This window comes from Embiotoca jacksoni, unplaced genomic scaffold, assembly GCF_022577435.1.
Source record: "Embiotoca jacksoni isolate LCO1_2020_lvr unplaced genomic scaffold, fEmbJac1.0.p SCAF_94, whole genome shotgun sequence".
Lineage (NCBI taxonomy): Eukaryota > Metazoa > Chordata > Actinopteri > Embiotocidae > Embiotoca > Embiotoca jacksoni.
In genome coordinates, this window is record NW_027185452.1 from 730,674 (window position 1) to 755,921 (window position 25,248).

The 25,248-nt window shown below is 46.7% G+C and overlaps 4 protein-coding genes across 4 annotated transcripts; 3 read left to right on the forward strand and 1 right to left on the reverse strand.

The window, feature by feature from the left end:
* Positions 1-1,602: 1,602 nt before the first annotated feature.
* LOC138193761 (interferon-induced protein with tetratricopeptide repeats 1-like) lies at positions 1,603-3,547 on the forward strand. The gene is made up of 2 exons (XM_069141972.1): positions 1,603-1,643; positions 2,197-3,547. The coding sequence occupies exons 1-2, from the start codon at positions 1,639-1,641 to the stop codon at positions 3,455-3,457; spliced, it is 1,266 nt and encodes a 421-aa protein (XP_068998073.1). The 5' UTR covers positions 1,603-1,638; the 3' UTR covers positions 3,458-3,547.
* A 4,369-nt stretch (positions 3,548-7,916) lies between these two features.
* Positions 7,917-10,994, forward strand: LOC138193769 (interferon-induced protein with tetratricopeptide repeats 1-like). Its single transcript, XM_069141980.1, has 3 exons — positions 7,917-8,087; positions 8,181-8,468; positions 9,022-10,994. The coding sequence occupies exons 2-3, from the start codon at positions 8,464-8,466 to the stop codon at positions 10,304-10,306; spliced, it is 1,290 nt and encodes a 429-aa protein (XP_068998081.1). The 5' UTR covers positions 7,917-8,087; positions 8,181-8,463; the 3' UTR covers positions 10,307-10,994.
* On the reverse strand, positions 10,689-17,312 carry prpf38a (pre-mRNA processing factor 38A). Its single transcript, XM_069141981.1, has 10 exons — positions 17,121-17,312; positions 13,377-13,536; positions 12,978-13,099; positions 12,749-12,834; positions 12,514-12,624; positions 11,899-12,005; positions 11,792-11,818; positions 11,594-11,685; positions 11,213-11,261; positions 10,689-11,046 (listed from the first exon to the last, which is right to left on the reverse strand). The coding sequence occupies exons 1-10, from the start codon at positions 17,248-17,250 to the stop codon at positions 11,001-11,003; spliced, it is 930 nt and encodes a 309-aa protein (XP_068998082.1). The 5' UTR covers positions 17,251-17,312; the 3' UTR covers positions 10,689-11,000.
* A 403-nt stretch (positions 17,313-17,715) lies between these two features.
* Positions 17,716-24,304, forward strand: trmt1l (tRNA methyltransferase 1-like). The gene is made up of 16 exons (XM_069141997.1): positions 17,716-17,823; positions 18,654-18,749; positions 18,856-18,918; positions 19,474-19,587; positions 19,757-19,821; positions 19,945-20,101; positions 20,782-20,902; positions 20,985-21,064; positions 21,148-21,400; positions 21,691-21,903; positions 22,003-22,193; positions 22,421-22,487; positions 22,929-23,092; positions 23,175-23,240; positions 23,597-23,723; positions 23,800-24,304. Exons 1-16 carry the CDS (start codon positions 17,763-17,765, stop codon positions 23,981-23,983), a joined length of 2,022 nt encoding a protein of 673 aa, XP_068998098.1. The 5' UTR covers positions 17,716-17,762; the 3' UTR covers positions 23,984-24,304.
* Positions 24,305-25,248: the final 944 nt, after the last annotated feature.

The window sequence follows — 25,248 nt, forward strand, 5'->3', positions numbered from 1 at the left end:
AGAGTCACTGGGAGGACGGCAGGAAGCCAACGGCGTATATTCACTCGGAGGCCGGTAGGGGAGCATTGGCTAAGGCAGAACCCTTCTGGGTGCAGAGCAGGAGGTCAGTGGCGAAGGCGTAATCCCTCCAGACGTGGAGCTGGAGGCGTGGTGTCGACCTGGCCAGAAGCTGGTGGCCCGGTGTCGGCGACCCGCCTGGAGACAGGAACAGGAACGGAGTCCGCAGAGCAGCTGGACCGGTGAGCATGACACCCCCTCCTCCTGGGGGGTTCCCAGCAGGCCAGATGGGTTCCTTCAAAACCCTCTCCAGGTTCAACTTTGTCTTGTAGGATCTGATTGGCAAGCCCCCCAGCCCTAATGGCGTCTGGAACTCTTGCCCAGGTTGGAGTTACTGAGGCCGATTTGGGCAATGATGCAATTAAATCCGACGCTGCTTGACACAGGTACTGGCGTAGAGTAGCGGGGTTAAGACCCGGCCACTCTTGAGAACCACGGGGATCTCCCAAAAAAACCCTCTAGGCACTCCCGAACTTTGCTCATGTTACTTAAAGTCTTCAAAACAGAGGGTATAGCCAAAAGGTAGGGCCAGCAGGAGACTACAGACTCCATTAGTCTGAGACCTAATAACTGGCCATTAACATCCTGTTCCAGAACATCCAGATAAATTTGTCTGGGAGGTACCTTGCCTCCGAAAGGTCGTCTGCGGTGTGGGTCTCGGGGGTGGAGAGTCTCGAGCGGCTCGAGAGTCTGCCGGGGGTGAAGACTCTGTCTCGGAGGTTGAGTCCTCAAAGAACGAGGCTAGGTATTTTGCACGACCAGGACAGGAGCCCTCCGGGCGGCTGGACTGGTGAACCCAACGTCGCCTCCTCCTGGGGGGTTCCCAGAAGGCTAGGCGGGTTCCCTCAAAACCTGTTCTGGCTTCAACTGGGCCCAGTAAGCTCCGACGGGCCTGATTGGCCAGATACTGGAACAGAGTGATGGTATCACTGGTATCACCGCTGGGTCCATACAGGGTTGGTCCATTCTGTTATGAGGTGTGGCAAGACTGGACCCAAATGCAGACACAGAATCGAGTTCAGGTAAAGAATAGACTTTATTTTCTGGTGGGGGATGAATCCGAAGCAGGCAGGCAAGCTGGATAGAGTGTGGTCTCCCGAGGTCCGACACGGTAGCAGGCTGGATAGAAGTAGTCCACGGCAAGACGACGGAACAGGTCAGATGGCTGGTAGCGGGTGAGTGGACGTAGCAGACAGTATGGACCGACACCTCAGGACTGCAGGACCAGGGCTGTTAGAGTCGAGAGGCGATTAGTGGGCTGAGGAACCGGTGTGTCAACCTGTAGGTGGTAATCAGCTGGATTGTCACCAACTGCTCAGAATGATTAGGGGCGTGGTCATGGGAGGTTTCTGGAGACAGGAAGTGGAGAGACACAGACCAAAACACAAAGCACATGGCACACCACAATAAACATGGGAATGACAGCACACATGATTTCCATTAATTTGTTTGCTTGTTTGCATTTTAGGTTTCTTGCCTTCTGACAGGAAAACGAACCTCAAAGCAAGCGGAGACGCAGATGAGCTGGACTTCAAACCACAAACTTCTAACTCACAGATATTCAGAGAAAACAGCTGCAAGATGAGGTGAGAAAACTGATCCTGAGAATCATCGTCGTTGTTTCCTGTCGTACTTTTACTCATTGTTGTTGTGACTCATCGACCTTTTTACACCCTGTTGTTGAAAATATCTTCTTATAACTGCGTTTATAAAGAGTCAGATATAAAATCATGTTAATAATGAGCAACAGGATTCTCCTTATTTCCTCCTTTTTTGTCCTCTTATATTTTTCTAAAATAATTATTTTTATCTGTTTTATTTCATGTTTACGTATTTGTAAATGTTTTCATATTGTGTGCACCTTTTTGTGTTTCTATGTTGAATTTCCCCACTGTGGGATTAATAAAGTCTAAATCTCTCCGAGTGTCCTTCCGGTGTTCCTCATCTTCCTCATTTCGAGGAGTCCCGGCAGGTATTGATGTCGTCTAGTTCAGGAAAGAAAAAGAGGAAGAGTCCTTCCTTCTGCGTTGTCTATTTAAAAGCTCCTTTTGTTTCCTTTCTTATTTCCTTGCTTGTCTTTTCACTGTTCTTTCCTTCTTACTTTTATTTTTTTAATATTTTTATTTTATTCTCCGTCAGTGCCGCTCAGATTCCGCCGACACCGGAGTCCAGACTGGAGGCGCTGCAGTGCCACTTCACCTGGGACCTGGATGCCGACATGCTCAAACTCGCCCGTATCAGAGACAAGCTGGAGGACATCGGCACCGACGAGGCAAACTGCTGGCTGGGTCACATCCAGAACCTGCAGGGGTTCATCCAGTACCAGCTGGGCTCCGTCCAAGAGGCCCGGCGGTTCTTCGGCCGGGCGGCGGAGGCCTTCGGTCGGGTGCGGAGCGCCGACCGCGGCCCCTGGTTGGAGGTGAACTACGGCAACCTGGCGTGGCTGCACCACCTTCAGGGAGAGGAAGAGGAGCGCGAGGCTTTCCTGTCGAAGGTCGACGGCCTGATGACGGAGTTCCCGCCTCCGTCCCCGGACGAGCTCCACCCGGAGGTCTGCGCCGAAAAGGCCTGGACCCTGATGAAGTTCGGCAATGACCAGAGGCTGCAGGCGGCGGATCTCTTCCAGAAGGCCATCGACGTGCAGCCGGACCGGGTGGAGTGGCGCACCAGCCGGGTGTTGGCGCTGCTGAGCGCCTACAAGCACAGCGACCAAAGCCTGGACCCCGACTTCCTTCAGGAAATGCGTCTCGCCACAGAGAACGACCCGGAGAACCGGTACCTCGCCGTTCACTACCTGGAGCAGCGGGCGAAGAGCGGCGAGCACGTCGAGGACGAAGTGGTCGAGCTGGGCGGAAAGATGTCGGCGAATCCCGTCGGCAGCTACGGCGGCATGAAGGCGCTGATATGGCTGTTCATCAAGTACATCTCCGTGGACGAAGCCGTGAACCTGACAGAGGAGACACTGAGGACGCATCCCGACGAGCGCTACCTGAAGAGGTGCGCCGCGCTCTGCTACAAGTTGAAGATCCTCGTCGTGAAGGACGGTCGCCCGACGCAGGCCGTCTTCGACCGGGCGATCGCCCTCCACAAGGAGGTGATCGAGCTCTACCCAGACTCCTCGGTGGTGAAGGTCGACCTCGCCAAGATCTACACCAAGTCGAGGGGCGGCCTGGAGGAGGCGGAGAAGATCTACCGGCAGCTGCTGGAGGCGGAGCTTCAACCGACGGACCAACAGATGATCTACAACAACTACGCCAACTTCCTGTTCTACGACCTGGGGGAACGAGACGCGTCCATCCGGTACCACAAGAAGACGGTGGAGATACCGAACCCGTCCTTCTTCAGAGAGAAGAGTGTTAAGGCGTTGGAGCGGATCAAACAACGCAGCAGGAGGTTCTGAAAATCCTCTTAAATAAGGTTTTAATCAACTAAAAAAAAACATCGGGAAGTTTTTAACTACTTTCAGATAAAAAAAAAAAGAACACTTTCTTTTCACTGGCAAATGTTTTTATATAGAAAAGTGTGTAAACAGTCTGAATGCTAACTTTATATGTATTTTATATCTAAATCAATCAATAACAATCTTTCCATAATTTACTTTCCAACCATGTTCCTGCTGTGTTTCATGTAGTTTAAGTATTTTATTTCAAAACATGTTTTCATGTAGATGGAAAGAAAATGTCCATTTTAATCCAAATAAAATTAAATCTTCAATAAAGTGAAGGTGTGGATACTTTGTGTGCCTTTAAAAGAAATAAATTGTACACAACAGCTGTAATATTTTGTTGTTTTTTCAAGTTTCTGTTCAAGAATTTTTTTGCACAAAAAAATGACATTATCTTTCTCAGGAAAACGTCTCGACTCGTGAATCGGGGTCTTTTTTTTTTATTTCTACGACAAATTTACAGAATCTGTTGATAAACACGTTTGGTCATTTTTACTCAGATTCAGAAGAGATCGGTCGCGTGGAAAACGAGGAAAAATAACAAAGAAATGTTTAAAAAAAAGAAAGAAAAGGGAGATCACTCGTTTCCTCTTCGACTCTTCTTGCGACTCTTTTTTGAACTCCTGAGATGAAAGAAGAAAATAAAATTATTAAACGACATCTTTTATTTTGAAAAACTCCCTTTTTTTTAAGAGTTTAATTTTAAGTTCTCGTTCAGTTTTTTTGGGTGTTTCAACAACTTATATTACAAAGAAGGAGATATTTTGAGCTGCACATGAAGTGAAACATGTCTCACCTCTCCGGAGACTTGGAGTGGCTGCGATGTCAGTGGCTCCTGTGGTGACCTGGTTCACAACATGTAAATATACAGTTTCTCTTTCTGTGATTACTAAGAATAATCTGTTGAAAATGTTTCCTTTAAAACTTCCAACATAATTTCTGATAAAACATCCTGCAGTTAACAGAAAACAACCAACGACAGTAAATCCAAACACATCAGACCTCGTAACGTCTAATATTATTAATCAATAATCTATAAACAGCGACAAATAAAAGTCTTCTGAGTGTAAAAGTCAGGTTCAGTTTGAAACTATTTTTTATAAAGTAAAAGCGGACTTAAATGTCTCTGAACTTTTTAACAAGCGATTATTCGTTCAGAAACAGCTCTGGTGAAAGTTACTAACGACCTTTTATTAGCCTGAGATAATGGACTCGTCTCTGTACTTGTTCTTCTGGACCTCAGTGCTGCTTTTGATACGATTGATCATGCGATCTTATTACAGAGATTAGAAGACGTTACGAGGATTAAAGGAACTGCATTAGACTGGTTCAAATCCTACTTATCAGATAGATTCCAGTTTGTCCATGTCAACAATGAGTCTTCCAGACAAACAAGAGTTAGTTATGGAGTTCCACAAGGCTCAGTGTTAGGCCCAATACTTTTTACTTTGTACATGCTTCCATTAGGAGATGTCATCAGGAAGCACTGCATCAACTTCCATTGTTATGCAGATGACACTCAGCTATATCTTTCTATAAAACCAGATGAAACTAATCAGTTAGTCACTTGAAGCCTGTCTAAAAGACATAAAGGCCTGGATGACCAAAAACTTCCTGCTTCTAAATTCAGACAAAACAGAAGTTATTGTACTTGGTCCTAAACACCTCAGAAACTGTTTCTGTAATCACTCTAGAGCAGTGGTTCTTAACCTGGGTTCGATCGAACCCCAGGGGTTCATGAGTCACTCTCAGGGGTTCGATGAGTCACTCTCAGGGGTTCAATGAGTCACTCTCAGGGGTTCGATGAGTCACTCTCAGGGGTTCGATGAGTCACTCTCAGGGGTTCGGCAGACACACACTGCGATCAAGTGAGCCGCCGCTCTAAAAATTAATGACCGTCTATTCCTTATGCTGCGTTCACACCGAGCGCCCCGTTCGGTGTGAATGCAGCATAACGGTACGGTGGCTTGGGTAGCCCTACGGTGGCATGGGCAGCCCTACGGTGGCTTGGGTAGCCCTATGGTGGCATGGGTAGCCCTACGGTGGCATGGGTAGCCCTACGGTGGCTTGGGTAGCCCTACGGTGGCATGGGTAGCCCTACGGTGGCTTGGGTAGCCCTATGGTGGCATGGGTAGCCCTACGGTGGCTTGGGTAGCCCTACGGTGGCTTGGGTAGCCCTACGGTGGCATGGGTAGCCCTACGGTGGCATGGGTAGCCCAAAAAGCACAGAGAAAGCTAAAACTTACGCTGCGTTCACGCCGAACGGGGCGCTCGGTGTGAACGCACCTTAAGGAATAGACGGTCATTAATTTTTAAAGCGGCGGCTCACTTGATCTCACACTGAGAGGTAGTTTACATGTAAAGTCAATGCACAGACGCGAATGGTTGCGAATGACGCGAATTTCCGTCGGGCAGCGCGAATGACGCTGGAAGCAGCCGTCATTCAGACGCAGTTGTGCGACTACGGATAATATTATGAACCCAGACACAACAAGTATAAAACAGAACTAGTGGTTAGTTCAATGGTGGATGAAGGAAACGGTACTGTTTTTAGGGAGATAAGGCACGGAGATAAGCCCCGCCCCCTTTCAGGCGCAAATGCCGCGGATTACCCACATCCATTTTCAAGGGCAGCTCACTTGACCGAGTATCAGCGGCTGACGGCTCACTTGACCGCAGTAAGACACACGCAGTACAGCCCGGTTCACACTAGCAATGTCGGCCGTTTTTGTCAGCTGTCAAAACATTTTCTACAGACAATTTGGCAACACACAATTTTTTTCAAAATAAATTCAGCCCACGTATTATTGGTGACGTCATGCTGCGCTTGGCCATCATTGGCTGCAGCTGATCACGCCACATTGCGCTCTGTTGTTGTTCGCCATTTGTGATTTTCAATCCCTTCACACTAACATGTCGAGCAAAAAAAGAAAGAAGTGGTTGGACGAATACGTCCAATATGGATTCAGGTGTAAAGAGGAACGTGATGGGAGTCATGATGGGAAATACAAGAACACAACGCTCGCTGAATTCAAGGTGGAGAGAGCCAGACTCCATGAAAAGGCGACTCTGCCTGTTCTCGGCTTCGTACCCATCGACAAACCGATCCTCTCAGCATCGGACCAAGTTGCGTCCCTGATCGCAAATCATCCATTGACTTATGTTTTTGTGTGAAATTCATGTTTTGTTGGTTTTGTTCTTTGCACACAGTGATTTTGTGTGCAACTGATGCGTGGTTCAGTTTGTGCACTAATAAAATATATACCTATGTTTTGAAGAAATCGTATTTTATTTTTCCAATTACGAAGGGTTCGGTGAAAGAACTGATGAAGCTCGCAGGGTTCAGTACCTCCAATAAGGTTAAGAACCACTGGTCTCGATGACGTTGTCTCTCTCTCTTTTCAACTCTCTACAACTCGTATTTCACCATCACATCTCTTTAACTTCATCTTCTTCTCTCCCATAGTTTCTTCTTATTATCTGTTGTCTCCATTCAGTTCCTTCACTCGTGTAGTTTCTGTTCTTTCTTTTCCAGATGTCCCGTCATGGAGCTGCATGTCTCTGCTCTGTGATTGTCGTCTCCACCAACAGTTCTTCTCTTCTATCTCTATGCTGTCCTTTTCTCTCTCTGCTCTCCTCTCACCCCAACCGGTCGAGGCAGATGGCCGCCCACCTCTGATCCTGGTTCTGTTAACAGATGCTCCGCCCACCTCTGATCCTGGTTCTGCTAACAGATGCTCCACCCACCTCTGATCCTGGTTCTGTTAACAGATGCTCCGCCCACCTCTGATCCTGGTTCTGTTAACAGATGCTCCGCCCACCTCTGATCCTGGTTCTGTTAACAGATGCTCCGCCCACCTCCGATCCTGGTTCTGTTAACAGATGCTCCTCCCACCTCTGATCCCGGTTCTGTTAACAGATGCTCCTCCCACCTCTGATCTTGGTTCTGTTAACAGATGCTCCGCCCACCTCTGTTCCTGGTTCTGTAACAGAAGCTCCGCCCACCTCTGATCCTGGTTCTGTAACAGAAGCTCCGCCCACCTCTGATCCTGGTTCTGTCGGAGGTTTCTTCCTGTTAAAGGGAGTTTTTCTTCCCTCTGTTGGAGGTTTTTGTCCCTTAAAGAAGAGTTTTTTCCGTCCTAGCTTATGTGGGAATTGTTGAATTGTTGAATTGATGAATTGATGAATTGTTGGTTTCTCTGTATAATATTATAAAGTCTTGCTGTAAAGACTTTAATGTGTTAAGTGCCATGAAATAACCTGTATTGTGATTTGGCGTTTTATAAATAAAATTGAATTGATTTGAATTATTCAGATTGTATTAATTTGTAGTTGTAGTGTCAGCGTTCGTCCACAGAGCGGCGCTGTTCAGACAGTCAGCTGGTCTCCCCTCCACCTTACCGGGGGACTTGGAGCGGTGCCGGCGGTCTCTGGACCGGCTGCGGTGCCGGCGGGGACTCTTGCTGCGATGACGATCTCTCCGCGGCGACGGGCTGTAAAACAGAACCGGGTCGGGTCAGAACCGGTCGGGTCAGAACCGGGTCGGGTCAGAACCGGGTCGGATCAGAACATCAAAGTAATAAACGTAAGAACGACGTCAAGTTTCTTCAACAACAAACTGTGACGCTCCTAAAAAAAAAAATCAGGTTTCTGTTGAGTCATAATTTCTGTTCTGTAGGTTTCTGTTTTGAGGAAAACGAAAGTCAAGGCGCGCGCAGACGAGCCGGACTTCGCCTCGCTTCGCCCGAACGCCGAACCCACCTCCCTCCCCGTATTCTCTCTCCGAAGTCGAGTTCGCCTGAGCTCGCCTGAGTTCGCCTTTGTACTTCGCTCGAACTCCGCCTCCTTTTAAAAACATCCTCCGGACGACCAGGAGAGGATTCAGGACTCAGAGACAGTCGGAGCTCCGCAGGACGAACCGCAAACTTCTAACTCAGATATTCAGAGAAAACAGCTGCAAGATGAGGTGAGAAAACTGATCCTGAGGATCATCGTCGTTGTTTCCTGTCGTACTTTTACTCATTGTTGTTGTGACTCATCGACCTTTTTACACCCTGTTGTTGAAAATATCTTCTTATAACTGCGTTTATAAAGAGTCAGATATAAAATCATGTTAATAATGAGCAACAGGATTCTCCTTATTTCCTCCTTTTTTGTCCTCTTATATTTTTCTAAAATAATTCTTTTTATCTGTCTTATTTCATGTTTACGTATTTGTAAATGTTTTCATATTGTGTGCACCTTTTTGTGTTTCTATGTTGAATTTCCCCACTGTGGGATTAATAAAGTCTAAATCTCTCCGAGTGTCCTTCCAGTGTTCCTCATCTTCCTCATTTCGAGGAGTCCCGGCAGGTATTGATGTCGTCTAGTTCAGGAAAGAAAAAGAGGAAGAGTCCTTCCTTCTGCGTTGTCTATTTAAAAGCTCCTTTTGTTTCCTTTCTTATTTCCTTGCTTGTCTTTTCACTGTTCTTTCCTTCTTACTTTTATTTTTTTAATATTTTTATTTTATTCTCCGTCAGTGCCGCTCAGATTCCGCCGACACCGGAGTCCAGACTGGAGGCGCTGCAGTGCCACTTCACCTGGGACCTGGATGCCGACATGCTCAAACTCACCCGTATCAGAGACAAGCTGGAGGACATCGGCACCGACGAGGCAAACTGCTGGCTGGGTCACATCCAGAACCTGCAGGGGTTCATCCAGTACCAGCTGGGCTCCGTCCAAGAGGCCCGGCGGTTCTTCGGCCGGGCGGCGGAGGCCTTCGGTCGGGTGCGGAGCGCCGACCGCGGCCCCTGGTTGGAGGTGAACTACGGCAACCTGGCGTGGCTGCACCACCTTCAGGGAGAGGAAGAGGAGCGCGAGGCTTTCCTGTCGAAGGTCGACGGCCTGATGACGGAGTTCCCGCCTCCGTCCCCGGACGAGCTCCACCCGGAGGTCTGCGCCGAAAAGGCCTGGACCCTGATGAAGTTCGGCAATGACCAGAGGCTGCAGGCGGCGGATCTCTTCCAGAAGGCCATCGACGTGCAGCCGGACCGGGTGGAGTGGCGCACCAGCCGGGTGTTGGCGCTGCTGAGCGCCTACAAGCACAGCGACCAAAGCCTGGACCCCGACTTCCTTCAGGAAATGCGTCTCGCCACAGAGAACGACCCGGAGAACCGGTACCTCGCCGTTCACTACCTGGAGCAGCGGGCGAAGAGCGGCGAGCACGTCGAGGACGAAGCGCTCGAGCTGGCCGGAAAGATCTCGGCGAATCCCGTCGGCAGCTACGGCGGCATGAAGGCGCTGACGAGGCTGTTCAAGCAGTACGTCTCCGTGGACGAAGCCGTGAACCTGACGGAGGAGACGCTGAGGACGCATCCCGACGAGCGCTACCTGAAGAGGTGCGCCGCGCTCTGCTACAAGTGGAAGATCGTCTTCGTGAAGGACGGTCGCCCGACGCAGGCCGTCTTCGACCGGGCGATCGCCCTCCACAAGGAGGTGATCGAGCTCTACCCAGACTCCTCGCTGGTGAAGAAGGTCGACCTCGCCAACATCTACGCCAAGTCGAGGGGCGGCCTGGAGGAGGCGGAGACGATCTACCGGCAGCTGCTGGAGGCGGAGCTTCAACCGGCGGACCAACAGATGATCTACAACAACTACGCCAGGTTCATGTACTTCGAACGGCGGGACCAACGCACGTCCATCCGGTACCACGAGATGACGGCGGCGATACCGAACCCGTCCTTCTTCAGAGAGAACAGCGTCAAGGCGTTGGAGCGGATCAAACAACGCAGAAGCCAGATGGATAAAAGAGTTCAGAGGTTCTGAAAGCTGTGGATCTTAAATGAGGTTTTAATCAACAAAAGATCAAAAAAGAAGCTTTCGTTTCACCGGCAAATGTTTTTATATAGAAAAGTGTGATGGAATATGAATCTAATGATAACATCCAGTATTTCATATCGAAATCAATCAATAACAATCTTAGTAATGGTAGTAGTAGGAAGTATTTCTTAAAAACATGTTTTCATGTTGATGTGATCTTTTTTTCCCATTTTGATCCGTCTAAAATTAAGTCTACAATAAAGTTTGTTTGTCTTTTAAAAAAAAAAAAAATTTTTATTCAACAACTGTGATTTTTTTGGTTTTTTTCGAGTTTATGTTCGAGAACTTTATGTACAAAATATGACATCATCTTTCTCAGAAAAACCTCTCGACTCGTGAATAGTTTTTATTTCTACATCAAACTTACAGAATCTGTTCACGATAAACCCGTTTTGTGTATTTCCTCGGATCCAGAAGAGATCGATCACGTGGAAAACGAGGAGGTTCGTTCGATTCGTCTTTTAGCAGGTTTGAAGTTAAACTAATCTTCAGATTAAACTCTGCTGAAGAGACCGGAGAAGATTTACTTCAACAAACAGTCAGTATGTGAAACTGAAATTATCCATAAAAAAAAAAAAAGTTTAACAATTTGGTCGTAAAAAAAAAACATTTAAAAAAAAAAAAAGAAAGAAAAGGGAGATCACTCGTTTCCTCTTCGACTCTTCTTGTGACTCTTTTTTGAACTCCTGTGAGATGAAAGAAAATAAAATTATTAAACATCTTTTATTTTGAAAAACTCACTTTTAAAGAGTTCAATTTTAAGTTCTCGTTCAGTTTTTTTGGGTGTTTCAACAACTTATATTACAAAGAAGGAGATATTTTGAGCTGCACATGAAGTGAAACATGTCTCACCTCTCCGGAGACTTGGAGTGGCTGCGATGTCGGTGGCTCCTGTGGTGACCTGGTTCACAACATATAAACATAACATATAAATATACAGTTTCTCTTTCTGTGATTATTAAGAATAATCTGTTGAAAATGTTTCCTTAAAAAAAAGAAAACACCCTCCGAAAGTAAAAGTCAGGTTGAGTTTGAAACTTTGTTTTTGAAAGTAAAATCGGATTTTATTGAATCTTGTCTGCGAACTTTTTAACAAGAGATTATTCCGATTTTAATTTTAAGACTCTAAACCCTTTCATTTTTACAAAAGGTATTAATTTGTAGTTGTAGTGTCAGCGTTCGTCCACAGAGCGGCGCTGTTCAGACAGTCAGCTGGTCTGCCCTCCACCTTACCGGGGGACTTGGAGCGGTGCCGGCGGTCTCTGGACCGGCTGCGGTGCCGGCGGGGGCTCTTGCTGCGATGACGATCTCTCCGCGGCGACGGGCTGTAAAACAGAACCGGGTCGGGTCAGAACCGGGTCGGATCAGAACCGGTCGGGTCAGAACCACCGACGAGCTCGGAGCTTTAAAAGACGAGTAAAGTGAACGTACCTTCGTCTCTTTGGAGATCGGCTCCTCCTGGCGGGAAATAAAACCGCTTTCATTATTCAAGTCTTTGATTTCGAAATTAACAATAAATATATTTGATAAGAACAAACCGTCGGGGCGAGCGGCTGCGTCTGTAACGGGGCGACGGGGAGCGGCGCGGTCTGTCGTTGTCACGGTAACCACGTCGGTGGGGTTCGGGCGTCTGCTGTCTCTCCGGCTGAAGAAAACAAATAAAAAAACATTTTAAATGACCGACGAGATTTTCACTAAAAACATCCATGTTGATGTTGAACCAGGTCCAGATGGAGGACCAGGTCCAGATGGAGGACCAGACCACATGGGACCAGGTTCAGATGGAGGACCAGGTCCAGATGGAGAACCGGACCACATTGGACCAGGTCCACATGGAGGACCAGGTCCACATGGAGGACCAAGTCCAGATGGAGGACCAGGTCCAGATGGAGGACCAGGTCCACATGGAGGTCCAGGTCCAGATGGAGGACCGGACCACATGGGACCAGGTCCACATGGGACCAGGTCCACATGGAGGACCAAGTCCAGATGGAGGACCAGGTCCACATGGAGGACCAGGACCACATGGAGGACCAGGTCCACATGGAGAACCAAGTCCAGATGGAGGACCAGGTCCAGATGGAGGACCAGGTCCAGATGGAGGACCAGGACCACATGGGACCTGACTGAGTTTTATTGAGGGTGTTTGTTACCTTTTCTTCTTCCTCATCTTCCTCTTCACTGCTCTCCACTTCGTCCAGGTCCTCCTCCAGAGCACTGATCCGTGTGTCCAGCATCTCCGCCTCCTCCAGGACCTGTCTCTTCTGTAACACACACACACACACACACACACACACACACACACACACACACACACACACACACACACACACACAGTCAGCGTTGTCATCACCTCCACCAGGAAGTGTTTGAGGGGGCGTGTCCCACCTGGAGGCGGGGCAGGATGATGTCACACATCCTCTCGGAGTGCAGGAGGTCGTCGATGAACTCGTCCACGTGCATCAACTCAAACTCTGAAAGGAAAATAAACAGAAACCCAAAGAGTCAGACCGACTCCACAGCGCCACCTGGAGGTTCATCGTAGAGCACATTTAACGTTTTTCAGTCACGCTTCGAGTTTGAGGTTTGATTAAAACGAAATGAAAACAAGCCTCGCCTCCGTTTCTGTTCTGGCTCTTGATCTTTCTGTAGTCGTTGTACAGCGGCTCCAGGTATTTGTAGCAGTCCACCGCGGTGCCGGTCAGCCTCATGTACATCGCCCCTAGCAACCGCACATATCTGATCAGACAGAGACACAGCGGGGGGAGGGAGGGGGGTAACTATTTTATTTAGTTAGTTCATTTATTTCAGTTTTCTGACTTTTTCTTTAATGAGCCTTTTAAAAGACAACCTCAAACATCTGATTCATAATAAATAAAAATGTTTTGTGACACAATAAAGGAGCTTCATCAGCAAAATTCTCAAATCTGAGACTGAAACCAACAAAACGGTTTTGTTTTTTAGTTCCTATATTTCCACTTTCAACCTTAATCTTTGATTCGGTTTCTGAACTCACTTGAAGTCCTCGTTCTTGATGAACTCCACGATGATGTCTTTCTCCGGCTGAATCTGCAGCATCTTCAGCGTGAGGCAGAGGAACGGCGTCGGCTTGATGTTCCCGCCGTAGACTCCTCCCACGAACTTCAGCTCCATTGCTTTGTCCACCACCAGCTCGGCTGCGATGACACAAAACATTTTATACATTTTTACTGGTGAAATAATAAACCACGAATGTTCAGAAAAAAAACTTTCAGTCACAAATTTAACCGACGGACAGAATTCTTTTTTTTTTTTTTTTTTTTATAATCAACTAAAATAAAAACCAGAAATGTTTGTTACGGCTTTAAAGACGTGATATTTTCTTCAGTTTTACAAATTAAAAAGTCTTTGCAGGGTCACCAAGTTTGATTTAAAACTTTTAATCACATTTAAAATCCTACAATTTCACACTTTGTTTTAAAACCAGTCAAGTATAAAAAGTTGGGATAAAAAACAAACAAACTTTGGGTCGAGTTGGTTAACATGTTTAAATAAGTTACGATTATTGTGATATTTTAATAACCAAAAAAATGTGGTGGTTCCAGCCTCTAAAACAAAGTTCTTTACTTTGTTGTTATCGAATGCGAAAAGAAAGTTGAAGCCAAAATTTTTGCATAAAAAATAATTCACATTTGAAAGATTCTGTTTCTTTTGTTGTTATATTGTAAAATTTTACATTTCACAAATCAAATGACTCATTAATTAATCTATAAACTAATCAAAGGATGAATTGATGATGAATATAATCATTGAACACAAACTGATGAGAAGAACAATTAAATGGATGAATGATTTAACCTCAACAGAATTCATTTAAGATCAACGTTTCTAACATGAAAACGGACGTTTGTTTCTGCCCGTTTTTCTAGAAGCAGACAGAAACACATGTGATGGTCTACAGGTGTGATGGTCTACAGGTGTGATGGTCTACAGGTGTGATGGTCTACAGGTGTGATGGTCTACAGGTGTGATGGTCTACAGGTGTGATGGTCTTCAGGTGTGATGGTCTTCAGGTGTGATGGTCTACAGGTGTGATGGTCTTCAGGTGTGATGGTCTACAGGTGTGATGGTCTTCAGGTGTGATGGTCTACAGGTGTGATGGTCTTCAGGTGTGATGGTCTTCACGGTCTACAGGTGTGACGGTCTACATGGTCTACAGGTGTGATGGTCTTCAGGTGTGATGGTCTACAGGTGTGATGGTCTTCACGGTCTACAGGTGTGACGGTCTACAGGTCTACAGGTGTGATGGTCTACAGGTGTGATGGTCTACAGGGTCTACAGGTGTGATGGTCTACAGGTGTGATGGTCTTCAGGTGTGATGGTCTACAGGTGTGATGGTCTACAGGTGTGATGGTCTTCACGGTCTACAGGTGTGACGGTCTACAGGTGTGATGGTCTACAGGTGTGATGGTCTACAGGTGTGATGGTCTTCACGGTCTACAGGTGTGACGGTCTACAGGTCTACAGGTGTGATGGTCTACAGGTGTGATGGTCTACAGGGTCTACAGGTGTGATGGTCTACAGGTGTGATGGTCTACACGGTCTACAGGTGTGATGGTCTACAGGTGTGATGGTCTACAGGGTCTACAGGTGTGATGGTCTACAGGTGTGATGGTCTACAGGTGTGATGGTCTACAGGTGTGATGGTCTACACGGTCTACAGGTGTGATGGTCTACAGGTGTGATGGTCTACACGGTCTACAGGTGTGATGGTCTACAGGTGTGATGGTCTACAGGGTCTACAGGTGTGATGGTCTACAGGTGTGATGGTCTACAGGTGTGATGTTCTACAGGTGTGATGGTCTACAGGTGTGATGGTCTACAGGTGTGATGGTCTACACGGTCTACAGGTGTGATGGGCTACAGGTGTGATGGTCTACACGGTCTACAGGTGTGATGGTCTACAGGTGTGATGGTCTACAGGTGTGATGTTCTACAGGTGTGATGGTCTACAGGTGTGATGTTCTACAGGTGTGATGGTCTACAGGTGTGATGGTCTACACGTGTGATGGTCTACAGGTGTGATGGTCTACAGATGTGATGGTCTACAGGTGTGATGTTCTACAGGTGTGATGGTCTACAGGTGTGATGGTCTACACGTGTGATGGTCTACAGGTGTGATGGTCTACAGATGTGATGGTCTACAGGTGTGATGTTCTACAGGTGTGATGGTCTACAGGTGTGATGGTCTACACGTGTGATGGTCTACACGGTCTACAGATGTGATGGTCTACAGGTGTGATGGTCTACACGTGTGATGGTCTACAGGTGTGATGGTCTACAGGTGTGATGGTCTACAGGTGTGATGGTCTACACGGTCTACGGGTGTGATGGTCTACAGGTGTGATGGTCTACAGGGTCGACGGGTGTGATGGTCTACAGGTGTGATGGTCTACATGGTCTACAGGTGTGATGGTCTACACGGTCTACGGGTGTGATGGTCTACAGGTGTGATGGTCTACATGGTCTACAGGTGTGATGGTCTACATGGTCTACAGGTGTGATGGTCTACATGGTCTACAGGTGTGATGGTCTACAGGTGTGACGGTCTACAGGTGTGATGGTCTACAGGTGTGATGGTCTACAGGTGTGACGGTCTACAGGTGTGATGGTCTACATGGTCTACAGGTGTGACGGTCTACAGGTCTACAGGTGTGACGGTCTACAGGTCTACAGGTGTGACGGTCTACATGGTCTACAGGTGTGATGGTCTACAGGTGTGATGGTCTTCACGGTCTACAGGTGTGACGGTCTACAGGTCTACAGGTGTGATGGTCTACAGGTGTGATGGTCTACATGGTCTACAGGTGTGATGGTCTACAGGTGTGATGGTCTACATGGTCTACAGGTGTGATGGTCTACACGTGTGATGGTCTACACGGTCTACAGGTGTGATGGTCTACACGGTCTACGGGTGTGATGGTCTACAGGTGTGATGGTCTACATGGTCTACAGGTGTGATGGTCTACAGGTGTGATGGTCTTCACGGTCTACAGGTGTGATGGTCTACATGGTCTACAGGTGTGATGGTCTACATGTTCTACAGGTGTGATGGTCTACAGGTGTGATGGTCTACATGGTCTACAGGTGTGACGGTCTACAGGTGTGATGGTCTACAGGTCTACAGGTGTGACGGTCTACAGGTCTACAGGTGTGACGGTCTACAGGTGTGATGGTCTACAGGTCTACAGGTGTGACGGTCTACAGGTGTGACGGTCTACAGGTGTGATGGTCTTCACGGTCTACAGGTGTGACGGTCTACAGGTGTGACGGTCTACAGGTGTGATGGTCTACAGGTCTACAGGTGTGATGGTCTACATGGTCTACAGGTGTGATGGTCTACAGGTGTGATGGTCTACAGGTCTACAGGTGTGATGGTCTACATGGTCTACAGGTGTGATGGTCTACAGGTCTACAGGTGTGATGGTCTACAGCAGGTTTGTCGGAGTTTCAGACTTTTTGACGGATCACCTGATCAATGAAATATCAGTTTATCTGATAATTCAAACGTGTTTTTGTGGCAAAATAAACAGTTCAAACCCTGAAAACAGACCGGCAAATTGAATACGGACAAAATACAAACATATTTATATCAATTTTTGTTTTTGTTTTTAATTAAAGAAAATATTTGTCACGTTTTTAAGCCGCCGGATTGTTTTTGTTTTTTTTAACATTAGCCAACAGGAAGCTAACGTTAGCTCGCCGGCTAGCCCGCCCCTACCGGTCAAGCCGAAGCACTCCTCCTTCCAGTATTTGGACTCGTAGATTCGGGTCCGGATGATTTTCTCCACCAGATACTGCGGGTTGGTCCCGTGTATGCTATTGGCATCTTTAACGGTTCTGTTCGCCATCGGGGTGAATTTGCCAGCGTGAACAGAGCAGCAGCAGCAGTCGTACGAGCATCCGGCGGAAACGATAGTCGTAACTTCCGGTTCGACTTCTTCAGAATAAAAGCGTCATCTCTGAGTGCGAGTCGGTTTGAATTTGAGTGGTTTGCGTGTACACAGCAGGCCCCACACTCAGCCTCGTTTTAAGACTATATTTGTTTACACTCTGGAAAATTAAATACGCCGAATTAACGATTATAATTTCCTATTTTCTGAGTACCAACGACGGACCGACAACTTTCATTAAATTCTTTGATACACATGAAATCTTGAAAATCCTGAAAATTCTCGAGCAGCATCTGAATCGTAAAGTAATCATGAGATGTTACGTTATAATAACTAGATAACAAATGATTTCCCCCTAAAAGTAATGTACTTTTTTGTAAAATTCAAACCTACTTACGTATAAAGAAAAAAACTGCGCACTTTACGTAAAGGACGTCCGACAGAACATTTCCTGCGTCTGTTAGTCCGTAATGGCGGAGCTCAAAGAGGCGGACGCGGCTCAGCTTCACCAGGAGGACGTCGATATCAAACGTAAGTAAACTGCACCTGGTCTGCGTCCTTTCGCTCGTTTTGTGACCATAAAGTGCGCCATAAATTATTCTTTCGGCATTTTCAGCGACGTTCAGTGAATTCACGTATTATTTGAGTTTGTAACTGCGGAACTAAACGAGGGCCTCACCACGGAGCTCCGCCAGAGGACCTAAATAAGTCACCAACAACAGCGACAAAAAGGGCTGGCGCTAACATCAGCAGTGCCGCTGCGGTTCGCGGCTGCACACGTCAGTGAGCGTCTCTTCGCGGAGGCTCTGTCGGACTGTTCAGTGCGGTTTGTGCTGCAGCTTCAGCGGACACGGTCTCATCGCGGAGCTGCACTACAGGGCCGCTCAGACGGTCGCCTCCAAACACCGAGCATTATAACCAAAGGTCGTGTTCGTTTAGAAACACGGAGGTCACGAGATCAAATCAATCCACACCCCAAACAAACGAACAGAAACCAAAACCAAACTGTAAAGTCGCATTTTTCCACATTTCATGTTTATTTATCAGATTAAATCGTATTTACTGTAAGTTTGACGGTCCATTAGTCAGGTACTGTACATAAGTACAATTTGAAGTACTTGTTCTTGTCTTGAGTGTTTACCTGCTGAGGGGGCAGCAGGTAAATCTGACACTTTGCAATGTTTCCGTAAAACGTAAATAAAAATAATTCCGTTCAGCTCAGTAATAAACCGCATCTTTCTGTCACTCAGTGTTTTTTTTAATCAATTTGAGCCACTGTATTTAAAAAAAAAAAAACCTTAAGGAAAGATTAATATTATTATTATTATTATTATTATTATTATTATTTTCCATCTCTGAAGGCGGTGACGGGGAAGATGCACCTTCGGCTGCAGAGCCGGCGGCGGAGAATGAAGCTGCTGCAGACGGTGACACCAAACCTTCAACCACAACTACAGGTGAACCAGCCGGAGCCTTTCTGTGGGTTGATCTGTTCCCATGGCAACGCCATTAATTATACCTTCAAAAAAAGAAATTACAAATACTCTGCTTTTGTACGAATAGACAGACACGTCTCCATCCAGACCAAACTGGACGGCCTCGAGGTGCTGGTCGACCTCAACGGCGGTGAGTTCGACTCTTCAGTTTTTCCTTGAAAGCGATTCAATAACGTTGGAGAGGAAATTAGAAAACACGTTTTCTTTGTGATTTTTATGGATGATTAATCTGACGGTCAACAGAAAATGAGTCAGAAACCATTTATTTTTTTCAGCAAAAGTCTTCTTGTTCGAGCTTCTGTCTGAAGTGATATAAAAGAAAACATATTTGAGTTTTGAAATGTTGGCCGGACAAAAACAAAACATTTTTGACGTCACGTTTGGCTAAAAGAATCTGAGATTATCTTATTTAGGTTTTTTTTTGTTTTTTTTGGAGCTGCAAACGAGCAGTTCATTTAAAGGACTTTTCCAAATCGCTGATTTCAGGCTCTGAAATGAGAATTTGATGCATTTCTCTTCTGAACCTGATGGGAAACTGATTATTTTTATTTTTTGAATAATATAAGAGATTTAAAAGCATCATATTGGGATGTTCTTTTTTTTTACATTTAAAATTAGTTTACTTTGATGTTCCATAAAACTAAATAACGGTTTGATTAATGAAGTTGTGTTTTCCTGACACCAGCCGGGCGGAAATCGTGTCCTCTGTGTCCTGAGGAGAAATTCAAAGCGTGCTACAGCCACAAGCTCCGCCGACACCTGCAGAACCTCCACTGGAAAGTCTACGTGGAGTTCGAAGGTGAGACGGCGAAGCGATCGTCACAATCTACAAACTTCCTGACACATGTTGTCGGTTCGTCTCCGAAACCTGGCCTCCAAAACCAAAACATTGGATGATTCAACCCGAGGAGCATCTGAAAAAGTAGATGATGATGATGATGATGATGAGGCCTCTTGTCCTTTTACAGGCCAGAGGATGTGCATCTGCCACCTGCCCTGCAGAAACCTGAAGCCGGGCCTCAGCGGAGATCAGGTGAGACGTTAAAAACACACAAACCGTCCGCGGGGTCGAGTTTCAGAAGTTTCCGTATCAACAGCTGCTTTCTGTGTTCAGACAGAAATATTCTGGGTTTAATCTCAGTTTTCTGGTTTGCAGGCGTCGGGGAGACACGTGGCTCACTACCACTGCGTGGTTTGTTCCGTCACCATCGCCCGCAAGACCGACATGATCAGCCACCTGAAGCGCCACGTCAACAAAGGAGAGACGGAGGCCAGCTACTCCGGCAGCTCGGACGTCACGTTGGAAGAGCCGAGTGAGAAAACGTTTTCGTTACGTCAAAATTACACGTGAAGCGTAGTTCGCTTTGAAATATTCGACTATTTATTGCTGGTAAAAACTGGAAGAATATTAGAATATTTTAAAATCATGACCCATCTTACAAACATAACGTTTCCACCTTCACGAAATGAAACAATCTGAAATCTGTTCTTCCTGTTGTTGGACATCAAAAGATTATTTTATAAAGTGCTTCCAATAAAACTACAGACTGGATATAAAAGAGTTCGTAGCTTCAGGTCTGTAAAATGGTTCTGATCCAGAAGTGTCTTCAGCTGCAATACCAGCGAGTGCCACTAGAGGTCGGCTCCAAAAAGCCTCCGGCTCCATAGACTCCCATTCAACTTCTCTCATCAAATCCAAAGTGAATAAAATGTGTCCATCAGTTATCTCGGTGTTGTTAGCTAAAGTCACTCCTTCTTATTAGTTTTCTGGAGGTCCATCTGAAAATAATCCCTCATTCATTAGAAAAGAAGATTCAAGAAGACCTGTTTTTGGGGGCGTGTCTGTTTGATTGACAGGCCTGTGGTGCAGTCAGGTTACAGCTATCGGTGGGCGGGACGTAGTATCGTCAGGTTTCCGATCAGATCAGTAAAAAACACGTGAGAGCCTTCGTGACCCGATCAGATTGACGTTTTTCCTCTTTTGTGTCGGCAGCTCCGTCGGGTCAAACCTACGAAATCATGAAGGAACTCGGGACGAACGTGCAGCTGCTGCCGAACCACACCACGCCGCTGAAGAGCGACACCTACTTCAACCGCAAGATGAAGAGCAACAGGTGGAGACGAGCTCGGAGAGAAACGCACCTCCGAGGGTTTGACGATAAATCGCTCTGACGACGGAACATTTTGTGTTTTCAGGCAGCTGGTGTTTTGTTCGCTCGCCGTTCTAGCCAAAGAGAGAAACCCGCTGGAGTGTCTGGACGCCTTCGGAGCCACAGGTGAGACAGGAAGGTACAGACTTGATAACTGTGATTGATTATGAAGTTTAATCAGACCTTCATCCTCCTCCTCCTCCTCTCAGGCATCATGGGCCTCCAGTGGGCGAAGCACCTTCGAAACGCCGTCAAAGTCGCCATCACGGACATCAGCGACACGTGCGTCAAAATGATCAAAGAGAACTGCGAGCTCAACCACATCCGGGCGGACGGAGGCCCGCGAGGCCCCCGGGGGCCCGACGGGGCCGGCGGCGAGGCCGAGGGGGCGCCCGCCGCCGCGGTGGAGGTCGCCAAGATGGACGCCAACGTCATCATGCACCTGCGGCCTTTCGACTACATGTAAGCGTGTCTTAAATTTAAAGACAACAAAGTCAATGAAATAACGCAAATAATGTTTCATTCCGCCGGAAACAGTTCAGCATTAAATATCTAATCAATAACAACGTGATCAGAAACATGAACACTAACAACAACCTGATAGGAAGAACAAAGAAATCATAGTGTCTTTGTTTTTTGGGGTTTGGCTCATATCCCATTTGCTAAAATGGAGGGGGCGGGGCTTATGCTAAAACCAGCGACTAATGAGTGCCCAAACCAACCGAAGTGACCGAATCTCCTGAACGTTTCAGTCACTTGGATCCTTTCGGCACGGCGGTGAACTACCTGGACGCCGCCTTCAGGAACGTCCGTAACCTGGGCATCATCTCGGTGACGTCCACGGACACCAGCTCGCTGTACGCCAAGTCGCCCAACGTCACCCTGCGGCACTACGGCTGCCACATCGTCCGCACCGAGTACTACAAAGAGCTGGCGGCCCGCATGGTCTTGGCGACCGTTGCCAGGTAGGGACTTCCTCCTTTTTTATTTATTTTTTTTTTTTAAATCACTCGACGCCGAATTGAACGGTGACGTGATCCTGACTTTCCTGCCGTCGGCTGCAGGGCGGCGGCGCGCTGCAACAAAGGCATCGAGGTGCTGCTGGCGGTGGCGTTGGAGCACTTCGTGCTGGTGGTGGTCAGAGTCCTCAGAGGTCCGACGCAAGCCGACGAGTCGACCAAGAAGCTGCGCAAACTGGTGCACTGCCAGTGGTGCGAGGAGAGAGTGTTCCTGAAGCTGGGCAACATGGTGGACGGTGAGCACTGACGGATCTGCACCACAGGGGGGCGCAATTACCTATTTCACTCAGATCTATACTTCTAACGATACCTGAGCTCCGCGTGAACAAAACTGTTCCGCTGCTACGCAAAGGAAATTGATTCACACGAGGTTTTAACAGCAAGTAACTTTTTAAGTTGCGTGTTTTTTTGACGGTATCGCGTGAACATTATTTGAAGTTAAAGTTTTTTTTCTTTCTTGCAGACACGCTGCCGTGTAACTGTCATGGAAGTCTGCCCGGAAAGACAGCTGTGTATCTCGGACCTCTTTGGTAAAACTCTTTACTCTTTACTCGTGTTGTAAATGTTGTAGTTCGCTGCCCTCTGGTGGCGGCGTCACTCAGTACAATTAAAAATACTTTATTTGTCTCTAAAGAGGGAAATTAAGAAAACAAGTTTGGCACTTGATATTTAGTGTTTAAATTTAGGACAAATTTGATTTTATTTTTGTTAGTGTTAGTAAAAAAGAAACAACATTTCAGAAGACTTTTCCTCAGCTGTGTTTCCACTTTTTATAGTCGAGTTTTCCTCTGCAACTTTTTTGACGACTTTTTTACTTGTTGACTTTTCTTTGCCGACATTTGAGCTTTTAGTGTTTTAGGGATGTTTAGAAAAACTGCTCTATGGCGCAACTGGAAGTCAAAAATTCCAAAAGGCACCTTTATGGTTAGAATTACAGGTACAGTTACACGTATGCATGTTTGAACGTGCAGGTCCGGTCCTCTGTTCAACACGGGCTTCCTGAGGCGGATGCTGTCGGCAGCGGTGCAGCACAGCATGGACGACATCCAGCCGCTCGTCAAGACTCTGATCTGCGAGTCCGAGTGCACGACCCTCAAGTCTCTGGTCCACGGGCAGTCCGCCCTCACCAACCAGGGTAACGGCCTCGCGGCTGAAACGTGAGTCCGACGTTTGCGGGACGGAACACGAGTTGACTGAATCTTGTGTTTCCTGTGCAGTGGAGTGCGGAGTCATGATTAAGACCTTACAGAGCGGAGAGGAGTCCGGTTCGGTGGATCAGTCCGGTGAGTTGAACTGGTTCTCTTCTCTGCATCAAGCCTGGATCGGTTCAATCCAGTTCTCCAAAACTGTAAGAGATAACCAGTCGTAGAGTTTAGAGCCGGCTTAGTCGGCAATCAGAGTTCAGAGCTGAGTTTTTAATGGTGTTTAAAAACTTGCAAAAAACAGTCGGAGCCCATCAGTGACCGTAGTGTACCTCTACATGTGTCCTCTAGAGGGCAGCATTGCCCAACTCTGCAATCAGACAATTCACAGTGAAGACAGTTTGCAGGGAAAAAACGCCTTTCTATAACTTCTTAAGCTTTTTATGGTACAACGTACTGTTTTCCTTTCACGTATCATCTTGTACATTTTCCTGCAGGGAAGAGGAAGAGCAGCGAAGACTGTGGGAACGTGGTGAAGAAGCTGAAGTCGGACGCGGCGCTGGAACACCCGCCTTTCTACTACAGCATCCACCGGCACAGCATCCGAGGCATGAACATGCCCAAGTGAGTGAGCGCTGAAAGAAATAAAAAAACACTGGGTGTGAATACTTTACATTATGTTTATTATTTCTGCGCACAGGTTGAACAAGTTCCTCCAGTACCTGACGGAGGCCGGCTTCAGGGTGAGTCGGACTCACTTCGACCCGACGGGGGTTCGAACCGACGCCACGCTCCAGCAGTTTAAATCCGTCCTCACCAAGTACAGCGTCCCCACGTACACCACCGCCACTCAGACGAGCGTGAGCGCCGAGAAAACGCCGTGAGCGGAGCGGGACGCCGGCGGAGGTCGCCTCCGTCTCCGTCTCCTCGGTTCCTGACGGGAGACGTCATTTCCGTTTCTTCACTCCTGAACTGAGTTGTGATGCACTGATGTCTGAGAAAAAGAGACACTGGCTGCTCTCTGTTTGGAGAAGGGAGGTGGAGTTTTATTAAAAACACAGCTGATCTTGCAGCAGCACCGATGAGCCCATTTTAGCTAATGCTTTTATTTATTTCTCTTAAAAATTCCTTCTGGATTTGATCTCTTTACTACTTTGTTTGTTGTTATAAAAACATTAAAATCTTTCTGCAGAGCCTAAATTTGATTTCTCAGGTTGTGATGTCCAGTTATTTTTTTACTAAGCCACACAGAGAGCTTCCTCTTTCACACAGTCCGACAGTTATATCATTTTAAATTCAGATTCACAGTACAACAGAAGAAAACAACAATGTTGTTCCACAAGCTGACGTTTCAGATAAAATGATATTCTTTAAAACTAAAATCAACGATCAGAGAAAATATCAAACAGGGAAACTTTACTGACCACAAAGGGACACAAAACAACCACAAGGAGACAAAACAACCACAAAGACACAAAACAACCACAAAGACACAAAACAACCACAAGGAGACACAAAACAACCACAAGGAGACAAAACAACCACAAAGAGACAAAACAACCACAAAGACACAAAACAACCACAAGGAGACACAAAACAACCACAAAGAGACAAAACAACCACAAAGACACAAAACAACCACAAGGCGACAAAACAACCACAAAGAGACAAAACAACCACAAAGACACAAAACAACCACAAGGAGACACAAAACAACCACAAGGCGACAAAACAACCACAAAGAGACAAAACAACCACAAAGACACAAAACAACCACAAGGAGACACAAAACAACCACAAAGACACAAAACAACCACAAGGCGACAAAACAACCACAAAGAGACAAAACAACCACAAAGACACAAAACAACCACAAGGAGACACAAAACAACCACAAAGACACAAAACAACCACAAGGAGACACAAAACAACCACAAGGCGACAAAACAACCACAAAGAGACAAAACAACCACAAAGACACAAAACAACCACAAGGAGACACAAAACAACCACAAAGACACAAAACAACCACAAAGACACAAAACAACCACAAGGCGACAAAACAACCACAAAGAGACAAAACAACCACAAAGACACAAAACAACCACAAGGAGACACAAAACAACCACAAGGCGACAAAACAACCACA